The sequence below is a fragment of the Rhinolophus hipposideros genome (genome assembly GCF_964194185.1).
Source record: "Rhinolophus hipposideros genome assembly, chromosome: 22".
Classification (NCBI taxonomy): domain Eukaryota; kingdom Metazoa; phylum Chordata; class Mammalia; order Chiroptera; family Rhinolophidae; genus Rhinolophus; species Rhinolophus hipposideros.
In genome coordinates, this window is record NC_138068.1 from 25,055,823 (window position 1) to 25,066,765 (window position 10,943).

A 10,943-nucleotide genomic window follows, 5' to 3' on the forward strand; every position below is an offset into this window, starting at 1 on the left:
AACCCTTTTGGTGACAGTCTGAACTAAAGAGAAAGCCCCGTTAGGCAGAAACGTGGAACCACGACTCCTTCTGGGCAACATGGAGGAGCTTGGGCTTTGAGCCAACCTCCCGGCCGGACCCAGTGAGCGCCTGTCTCTCGTCTCATGCTTCCTCTGGGAAATCTGTTTACTCTAGCTTTGCCCTCCATACCGCCCCCTCACCTAGGCTTCACCTCCCACATCTGCAAAGACACAAACAGACCAAAGAATGCTACTCAAGAAGCTTTCTCCATTTTATTTCTTTGGGAAAAGAAAACGAAGTCTTTCCATCACATATGGTAGAGATATATATTTATATATATTTATATATAATTTATTTTGTGGTTGGAAGTCCCAAAGCTGAGTCTGTTCATATTTTTTTCTTTTTTTTTTTTCCCTACTAACGCCTTCTCTTCCCCCTGCCCCTCTGTCCCAGGCCCAAGTTCTGGGGTGGGTGCAGTGAGGGGTGAGTGGAATGGGCAGTGATTGCCAGCATGGCGCCCCCAACCCAGTTCAGAGATCTGGTGACGGCCACCGGAAGGGGCTGTGCAAAGGGATAGAGGCCACACAGAGGGGTATTCCTGTTTTTATGGGTGACGCACAGCTTGTTAAACAGTCACCAGTTATAGGAGGAGGCTGGTCAGGACTTGGGGGACTTGCTCACAGTAGTTGCCAGCTCTCTCCACCCCAAACCCAGTCTTGGGGGTGGGAGGAAGAGAGTGAAAAGAGAAATACCAGGGCTGAGGGCCAAGCCTCCTCCAATTTTTATTGCTGGTGAATTAGAAATTTGCCTTTCCCTTCCTATCTTGAGGAGATGGACTCTGAGAGGGCCCAGAGAGGAGGAAGGAAGTCACATTGGCTGTCCCAACCCCCCACCGATGGCCATGCCAGGCCTACCGTGGGCAAAAGCTGGGCTACCTCAGGGCCTGGGAACCCAAGGGTCAGTGTTCCTCTCAGGTTGCCTTGTTCTTCAAGAACAATCACAACCACCACCACCCCCACCCCCCGAAAAACAAAGACCTCAGGCTCAGGCTTGGGCCTAGTGGAGCTTGGAAGTGAGCAGTGCACCAAAGATCAAGCAGAATTTTCTACTGGAAGAAAAAGTGAGGTTTGGGGGAAGAGGTGGCCTGGAACGGTGATGTTCTGAGCATGAAAGCAGGAGGCTGGGGGAATGGAATGGGGAAGACATCAGACACTCATGACCTCAGGAACTGGGTGAGGGGAGTGCCTGAGAGGCAGGTAGCACTTAATAGCTGTAGTTAGAGCCGGAAAGTGGCCCTGGGTGTGGGGTCCGCCAAGCATGTGGGACTGTTGCCCTTGGAGCCTGGCCAGAAGGGGGATGGGTAGAACTAAAAAGCCTCTAGGTGAACCTTCCCAGGAACAGGAGCGCATCCTTCCTGGGCACTTAGCCTCCAGCCCCAGCCCCGCCCTCCCCCAACACACACATATAGACACACATTCAGGACCAAGTCAGGCTCTGAGGCCTGAGCCCAAGAAACCTTGGGGGGAGGGGCTGGGCAGGTAGCCCTCTCAACCACAGGCAGACCATCTGCTCCCACTTGTCCTGCCAATCTGCCCAGGGAGGGAGAATAGTGCAGGAAGGAGAGAGGCCAGGAGCCTCTGTCCGTTTCAGCAGACCCCATGCAGGCCCCCTCAGGGCACATGGCCTAGGAGGTGAGCGCAGAGAGCGCCACTGGACCCACCGGGGCTAATAGTAGCAGCCCAGACCCATCGAGGGGCTGGGGCACCACACGGTGCTGTAGGCCTGCTGCCTCCATCTCCAACAAGGGTGTGCCAACAAAGGCAGGCTGGGTCCCTCCTTCCCACTCGCTCTGCTCTATTCCCTCCTTGGGAGGAGGGTCCCAGTGGGCTGCCCAGAGGGGCAGTGTTAGAGCTGGGAGGGCACTCAGTGGGGGGCGGGGAGGGATCGGGTCAAGGCTGCTCTGAGAACCTCTTTGGTCTGGGGATAACAGGAAATGTGGTGAAGAGAGATGGCGGGAGGGGATACTGGGGATTCTGGCCTTTGACAGGACACTCGTCAAAAGGCCGCATGCCCAGGTCAGGGATCAGATTTCTGTGGACTCAATGCGCTCAAGGCGGGATGGGGTCCAGGCTTTCTTCTCCTCGCTATGTTGGGGGGTGGGTGTGCTGGCCCCCCCCGCAGCCCCCCGCTCCCGCAGCCTCCGCTCCAGCTGCTGGTTGCGCTGGTACATCTCCACGTAGCTCAGCTGCAGCTGCTTCTGGTACTCGATGACCTTCTCCTTCTCCTCCAGCCACACGCGGCGCTCCTCAGCAAAGCTGGCCCCCTGGCGCTCGCGGGCTCGCCGCTCAGCTGCTAGCTCGGCCTGCAGCCGTCCCACCTCCCGCCGCAGGGCCCGCGTGCCGCTCTCCCCAGCAGCATCCACCTCCCCGTCCAAGGAGACCAAGGAGGCGGCAGCGGCCACCCCGGCCTGCCGGCGCATCTTGGCCTCATCACTCTCGCAGGTGGCTAGCGCGTCCTGCGGTTCCGCCGGGTCCACCGGGGTCAGCGCCGGCTTGAGGCAGGCGGTGGGCAGCTCGCCCTCGGCCAGCTCCAGGCTGGCCTGTTTGCTGCTGAAGGAGTCCCTCAGGCTGAGCAGCTGCTCCTCCTTCTCCCGCAGAGAGGCCCGGCCCTCCCGCAGCTGGGAGCGCAGCCCCACAATCTCACTCAGCTTCTGGGACACATCGGCCTGCGAGTCCTTCAGCTGCTGCTTCAGGAGGGAAATCTCCCCGGCCTTCTGGCACACCTGGGTAGGGTTGGGTGGGAGAAGCCAGGGTGAAGGCAGAGCTCTTCTCACCTCACCCCAGCCCTCATATCCAGCCCCAGGGCTCCCCAAAGGTCAGACTGGGCAGAAGTGACACATGGGCCCCCCTCCTCAGACTCAGGACAGATACTCCAATCACACCCAACCCAGAGACACCTCTGGTCCTCACAGACTCCTAATGAATTTGCCGCCCCTCCCCCATTCCTTTCACTCCCCTTGTGATACTGCTCAGGCTTTCTCCAGAGGGAGAGCAGGGAGGGGGTGCAGGGGGAGAAGGCCCCAACCCGCACCTCCCACTTCGTTTCCTCCATCCGGGGCAGGAAGTCCGCCTGCTCCTTCTGGCAGGCGGCCACCTTGTCCTCAAGCTCTTCCCGCTGCCGCATCAGCCGGGATGCCTCCTCCTGCAGCTGCTTCTTGTCCTGCTGCAGCCGCAGCACCTGCAGCTGCAGGCCCTGCTGAGCGCGCTGGGCGCGGCGGGCCACCTGCTGCAGCTTCCCGCTGCAGCCCTGCCGAAGCTCAGCCAGCTCCCGCTCCCACGCCTTCTGCCGCTCCTCCAGCACCTGGGCCACCGCCGCCTCACTCTGCTCCAGGCTGCGGCGCAGAGCTGCCACCTCCTGCTCCTTCTCCCATAGCCGCTCCTCTAGCTCCTGGATCAGAGTACTGGGCGAGGGTGGTGAGCAGGCCGCGAACGGCAGGCCTCCACCTCCTCCCTCTCCCGATCCCAGGTGGCCAGGGCGCCCCATGGATGAGGACAGCCCGCTCTTGCTGGAAGCCCGCCCACTGTCGGAAGTCCCCAGGTCTGGGTAGGCCGACCCACCACCGCTGCTGCCGCCGCTACCACTCCCACTACCATAGCTGGCAGTGCCAATGCGGTTGATGTGGCTGGTGGAGGCACTGAGAGGTGCCAGGTGCTGGCTATAGCTGGAGCTGTAGGTAGGCAGGCTTGTGAGTGAGTTTCGGCCTGAGTCTGAGAGGCCGCCCCCACCCCCGCCCGCTGGGGTCATGGTCCGAGACTTGTCCATTCCACCCTTGAGGCCACCAGGGCCCTGTCGTCCCTCAGGGGTCCCGTTGGTTTGTGGGGGACACAAGTTCTGCATGGAATGGAAGTTCTTGGGTACAACAGGCTTGAAGGCTGAAGGCCGAACTAGCGGCTCTGAGCACTGCATAAAAGCAAGGAAGGGGGAGTGGGCGTCAGGAAGGGGCTCAGCCTTGGCCCAGCCTCTTCCCTGTGGCCAAGACTCGCTCAGCCCCACCTCCCACTTCCACTGATCTGCATCCTGGGAGTTGCTCAGGGCTGGGGCTCTACCTCATGGCCCCCACAAGCCACATCTGTGACCTGGTCCCACCCCACAGCTCCACAGCCTAGCCTCCATCCTGGTGCCCACAACCCAAACTCTAAAAACTCTAAAAAGGCCCACTCCCTCTAAAAAGGCTGCCTCCCACTCCCAGAAAAAGGCCCTGAGGACTGACCTGGTCTAGCTTGCCGGAGGTGGCCAGGAGCTTAGGTGGGTGGCTGGGCTCACGATACTGTGGTGGGGCCTTGTCACTGCCACCGCCGCTGCTGCTGCTGCTGCCACCACTGCTGCCCACTACATTGCCGCAGACGTCGGTGTGGTCACTGCCCCGCAGCTCACCATTGAGGTAGAGGGAATTGGTGAGAGCCTTGTCCTCTGAGGGGTAGCGGCTGGGCCTCTCCCTGCTGGTCCCACTGCCACTGCTGCGGGGGCCGGGGAAACTGCCCTGGCCTCCCCCACCCCCTGTGCGGGTGCCCACACTCTTCATGGTGAACTCCTGGGCATGTGCCACCCCACTGCCCACACTGCCCATGGCCAGGCGAGGGTCTGGGGGTCCGAGCTCAGAGGGCCGCGGGGCAAAGGCCAGGAGGGGATCCCGCCCCGGGTCAGCACGCACAGGCAGTGTCTCCAGCTTCGCCATGATTAAGCCAGGGGGGCACTGTGGGCATAGGTGGGAAGACAAGATAGATCAGCCCCACCCCTACACCACCACCCACACTCTGTCCTTTAGTGTCCCCTTCCCTACAATGGGTACAAGAGTTCCCAGACACCCAAGGAATGGGGTTGGGGTAAGAGAGATAGCTTGGTAATGGGGGCTGCCTATTGCCCACTGACAAAGCCCAAGCCCAGGACACCGTGCACGTACCCTCCCAGCTTCGCTCAGCTCTGTGTTCCACTCCTCAACCCCACCTCCTCCTACATGAGCCTCCCAGACTCAGTGGCCCCCTCAATTACTCACTGGAATTGAGCGTTCTTTACCCTGTGTCTGGGTGCCTATATCCCAACCTCATGGGTAGGGAGATGGGGTTGGCAGGGGACACAGTACCTAAATCCAAGAGGGAACCTCAGAAATTAAAGGAGAGAAACCCACCCCTATCCAAAAATTGTGGGTGGGGGTCTTCCGGCACCCTAACTTAGGGTGTTGCAGTCAAGGGCAGAAGTGGAGGCTCACTACCAGCGCAGGCTCCTCTCCTTGATTTTTCCAGGGGGTGGGGAGGCCGCCGCGTCCTCAAGCCTGGGACCCTCCGAGGTCCGGTCTGCAGAGGCCATGGGCCTCACTCTCGCAGTCAGGACTGGGCTCCAACCAGCTGCGCGACGTTGGACTGGCCGACGGAGCCATCACGGACTGCAGTTTTCTCCTCTGAGAAATGGAAGGAATAAAGGACTTACCTCGCGGAGTTACCACGTGCCAGGCGCCCGCAAGCAGCGGGCACGGGAGGGGAAAGTGGTCTTGGGGGGCTGGGGAAGGAACTGCCATTGCCTTGCGGCTCTGGGCCACCACAGGCACGCCCCGGCCTCCGGGGCCAGCCGGTACCGCGACTGCAGCACGTGTCCAGGGAGCCCTGCCGGAGATCTTTCCAAGTTGGCCGCACGGGGGCCTGGCACGGAGGGCCTCCTCCCCGTTCCAGTACCTTGGTAGAGGCCCCGAGCCGGCTGAGGCCGTAATGCCGCCAGTTGCCGTAGCCCGCGGAGCTTCCCTCCCGGCCTGCGTTTCCCACAGGTGGACGGAGAGGGGAGGGGCCTTCGCACCCAGAGGTGCCCAGGAGGATTCCGCGCCTTGGAACCTCGCTAAAGATTCACTGTCTCCGGGAAGAGTTCTTGGATTACTCCCCTTCCCCGCTCCCTATGGACCTTGACCCTGCTCAGTGCACCGTGAAGTCCTCTGCGCCCCTCGGTTGGCATGCGCCCCCCCCCCCAAGGCCAGCCCACAGGAGCGGGGCCAGCAGGGCAAGCAGGGCCTCGGGTTACCTGTGCTCAGGGAGGCCCCACTTCCTGGTTCCTTTGTCTCACGTCTGCACCTGGGAACACCTGCCCCAGAGATCCGCATAATCCAGCCGGGCAGAGGCAGCAGGGCAGGGGTAGCAGGCAGTGCCTGCCACGGGTATAGACACTCAAATATGTGTGCTAGAGATGGCAGGGACGCCCTTCAGCCCCTTTCCCCCTACTCCCAACAGAAACCAGGCAGGGGGGCCTCCTTTACCAAGGTAAAGGGATCCAGGTGGCATACCCCAGCCCCTTAAGCACTCCTCAGACTGTGCCCACTTCTAATGTTGTCTGTGCTATTAGGCCCCAGACCAGAGGAGCCTGACAAAACTCTTGCCCTTCAGGAGTCTTCTGGCCACCACACCTGGAATTACAGCCTTAGGTGGTTGGAAAGTTCATCACCAAGGCAGTCCTCACCGCCTTTGTGAAATTCCACTCTCAGCGTCTGCCCCTAGATGTGGAGAACAGCGCTTTACCACCTTCCTCCCTTCAGCCAACCTGTCCCCCAGGGAGTAATTTAAGTGCAGACTCTAAGAGAGGACCTCCTTACTTTGGTGCCCTAGGTTCCTCTCATGCTTCACTACCCCTGTTCTGCCTCCACTCACAGTATACTCCAACCCCGCTACCCCTCAGCTCAGCAATCCCCCTCCTACCCTAATCACGACCCCCTTCTCCCACCATCCCTGGTGCAGTGTAGGGAGCAGCTAAGGACTGGAAGGATGGCAGCTGCGTGACCTGAGGCCTGGAACCCATGGGAAGGCTTGGGCAGGGTTTGTGAGGAAGAACTGATAAAACTTCATACAGATGGGTTTCAGGGGGTGGAGGCAAGGGAGGATCTGGGCTGGGGCAACAGTGTGGGTGTGACACACTTCACATGACCGGGGAGAAAGGTATCGCTCCTGTACTGGATAGAGAGACTGGGATCACCCGCATTCATGGGTAGTGTGGGTGGGGCCCAGCATGGAGCTAGGGTGGCAGAGCCCCAAAAACCTGGGAGGCAGTGTGGGAGCAGGAAGAAGGCTAGGGGAAGGCAGGCCCTGCAGACCCAGATGAGGGGGCTTCAAGAATGTGGGGACAGCTCTGGTGTTAAAAAGGGGCTAGGTAAAAGTGGCATTGGAGAGTGTGCCCTGTACTTGGCAGGTGGAGATGTCACTGGTGTCTCTGAGAGAATGGTTTCAGAAAGATGATATAAGACAAAGCCAGACGACAGGAGTACATGGGTCTGGAGGGAAAGATGGGAGTTTCCCTGCTAACAGATCAGAGAAGGCAGTCATCTAAGTGGTTTGGGAATCAAGGGCTCTTTTCTAATTTTAAAATTAAACATGGTAGAAACCTTAGTGTGTTGATATGCCAAAGGAAGATGCCAATAGTGAGATCAGATATCTAGGCAAGGGGGCTAAGCCAGAGGTCTGGGTGTGGGCAAGGGCAAACCTCAGAAGTGATCATGTTGATCATGAGAGTAACAGGGATTAATAATGTTTGGGAAGGTGCTTTGTAAACTGTAAGGTACAGTATAAACATGCAGTACTACCTTCTCTGAGATCCAGGAAAGAAGAATCTGACTATAGGTTGGGGCTGGTCATACGCCATTCTGCCCCCACTGTTTCCCTGGAACGCACCGCGTGTGATTCCCAGCCAGGTTCAGACACCCAGAGCTCTGGATGGAAATGAGGTCCCAGGACTGCTGCTTGTCTGCCAACCCACAGCAGCTCTCCCTTAGGCCTTGCTCCCCAAAGAGTTTCTTGCCATAATTCTAATTTGTCATGGTCAACCCATGTTCCCTGCCTCTTGCTTCTTCCCAGCTTGTTTCCCTAAAACTCCAGCAGGGAGCTGGCAGGACAAGGAGGGTCATATGTTTTCTTGATAAGCAGAAACAGCCCAGGGAAGGGGTTGAACTTCGTCTGTGGGTCAGGATCCAGAAAGGGCCTGGGTAGCTGAGTGTGGTCTGCAAAGGCGGCCTCATGGCATCAACTCAACAATCTGGGATGACAGCCTGTTGCCTGTCTCTGCCTCTATCTCTGCCCATCCACCCTCAGTGCCTGGGACATTACACACATTATTGGCTGTCACAAAGGAGCCAAATGGACTCTACCTGCAGTTACATGGGCAGGTCCCTCCAACCCACAGTGACTACCCAGTCCCCTACCTTTCTCCTCAGGTAGCAGAGGTCCCAAGCACAGCCCATTCACCCCCTAAAGATCTTAGCAGCACATCCGGCCAGCACCCTTGCTGGGGGCTCCTCACTGGCCTTTCTTCCCCTGCACTCCCTCCCCTATACAGCTGCCAGGAGACTTTTTCTAAAGGGCAAAGCCGATCTTGTCCCTGCTCTTGGGCAGCCAAGTTCTTCCATGAGCAGCGCCAAGCGCAGTAGACTAGACAGTGTTCTGGAGACATCAGCTCCAAGTGTAAATTCCAGATCACTGATTAGGGATGGAATTGCATGCAGTTTATTTCACCTTGGGTTCTCACACCTACCTTACAGGAATCTTAAGAATTAAATATATTATGGGTAAAATGCCTGGCATTCCTCTCAGCCCACAGAACCAGAACAGAGTTTGTAGCAGAGCCACCAAGGCCTCTCTGTCCATCACATTTTCCCTGAGCTTAGCCCCTCTCCACTCCACACACAACCTTTTCCCAGATCTGTGTGTCCATCCTGCATCCTTCAAGGCCCAATTCAAATGCTGTCTCCCTGGAGAGCATCCCTGATTTCTCATAGTGGGGACGGGTCTTGGAACACTTGGCTTAGGCTACTCCAAGGAGATTTCACTCTGAGGCTTCCCTGGGGCTGGCCTGTGGGTGCCCCAGGGGGCACAGATGGCAAAGTCCTGGACCCTGGCACTGAGGTGATGCAGAGAAAATGGGTGTGGGAATGCTAGTTATAAGCAATGCAAAGAGGCAATGAATCCACAGGGAAATCAGGAAGGGCTTCTTGGGAGAAGTAAGAGAGAAAAGAGATCGGGGGCACTGTAGGTTTTTTTGGGGTACAGAGGTCTCCAGAACTTCTTGGTTGGGATGTATGAGGGGAGATCCATTTTTCCTTGGCGATAACGGGGAAGGGGCCCATCCACTAGATCCTGGTTCTGATGAAGCTGGTGTTTCAGGACTGAGGGGGCTGACAGCGCCCCCCCCCCAGCACACACACACACGCGCGCACACACGAGCCTCCGCGCGGGGGGTGGGGGTGGGGGTAGGGGTGTTTTCCATTCACCAGCAGCCCACGGGCCCCGCAGCGCCGCAGATAGAGACCCTGCTACAGGCCGTCCCGAGAAGATGCCCAGCGGTCTCTGCAGTGGGGGGAATCCCGCCCGCACCTCCCGATGCTCCCCACCAACGCGTGTGGCCCTGGGGGGCGGGGCGCAGAGGGAAGAGGTGACATAATCCGGGCCGCACCCCCTCCGGCCGCTACCTCCTCCCAGGCCCTGCGAAGCATCCATGACATCATCGGCCTCATCTCCACTCCCCTCCACCCCGGGACCCCAGCAGCGGGACGCGCCCCTTCCTCAGCTCCGGGTCTGGCCCGACGAGCCTCGCCGTGCAGCGGGCACAGCGACAGGTCTAAGCCGAGAGGGGCGCCGCGGTGGGCCTGCTTCACTTACTCGCTGCCTCAGGGTCCGGCGCGGGGTCTTCGGCGCCGATGCCACCGGCCCGTCTCGCTGGCGCAGCCCGAAGCCCGCCCGCCGGGGCGCGCGGCGCGGGCCCGGCTCCGCTCCGCGCCCCTCCCGCTCCCCGCCCGGGCCCCGCCCACCCGCGGCTGCGGCAAACGCGGGTCCGCCCTCCAGCCACGCCTCCCCGGGGCCGCCAATCCCTGGGCTGGGGCGGGGCGCAGAGCCTTAACCCCGTGGTCGCTGCGTCCTGGTCCGTGCTTGGGACCCCACCGTTTCACCTACTCTAGGGAGCCGCGCGCGAGTCTGCCCTGAGCTCCTTCCTCTGCTCCTTCCGTGTTACCCACCCCCAAACCCTCCAACAAATACAGTGGGACCACACTCTCCCTGAATCCCACATCTTTGGAAAAAGGGAGGAGCCCCTCTCGCTTGGGGAAGTGGCTCCAGACGTCGAGCCTCGAGCCCCATTTCTCTCCCGCTCCTGCTCTTCCGACGCGGCCTCCCACCAGACACATTGATACCCCGCAAGTCTGCAAGGCGGGGCGGGGCGGACCGTCAGGGGTGGACCCGACACCTCAGAGGGAAGACTCGCTCCCGCACGGAGACCGCAGGCGGGCGTGTGGGAGGCTTCCAGTGGCAGTGACTGCGTCCCTCAGCAAACCGAGCCGATTTGAAAGTTGCTGCTCGCAAAGGCTCACAGTCCTGGGGAAAAGGCAGGCGACGAGGAAAAAGATATACATTACAGTCCAGCAGGGGGGGTTGAGTGTTTTCACCTTGTGCCCTGCACCTGACACGAGGCTCGCCCCCGTCCCGCACGCTGCATCCGGGGGCGAGAGAGTGAGGTGAGGACTTCCTCCCCGATCTGGAGCATCAGCTTTGGACGCGCATGCCGCGTTCTGTGAGGAGTCTTCATTCTGCCCCGGGTGGCCCGGGAGGACTGCCCGGAGGAAGTGGTCGGCCTGGAACTGGGGCCTTAGCCTTGAATAGGGCGGGGAAGCAAGCCAGGCCTAAGGTTCAGCATTAGCCAAAGCCTGTAGGTACAAAGGGTCTGCCCTAAAAACCGCAGCGCCTCACTCAGGCTGGGACTTAACTCATTGTATTTCTGTTGTTAATAGCTGATTTATTTGGTTATCTGTCATCCTATTTTATAGTTTTTATTTCTTGCTATTTCCTGTTTTCTGAATTTTTTTTCATATTTGCTTTTATCTTCTATAGTGTTTTGCAAGGCTGAAAGTCTGTTTTTAATTCTCCTGGTAGTT

General features: G+C 59.2%; 1 protein-coding gene across 1 annotated transcript; it reads right to left on the reverse strand.

The window, feature by feature from the left end:
* Positions 1 to 248: 248 nt before the first annotated feature.
* Positions 249 to 5,380, reverse strand: LZTS3 (leucine zipper tumor suppressor family member 3). Its single transcript, XM_081033897.1, is given in 6 exon segments — positions 249 to 2,783; positions 3,092 to 3,961; positions 4,272 to 4,754; positions 5,187 to 5,232; positions 5,234 to 5,310; positions 5,312 to 5,380. Coding segments are annotated over 6 exon segments (2,229 nt in total). The 5' UTR covers positions 5,366 to 5,380; the 3' UTR covers positions 249 to 2,084.
* Between the last annotated feature and the right edge of the window lie 5,563 nt (positions 5,381 to 10,943).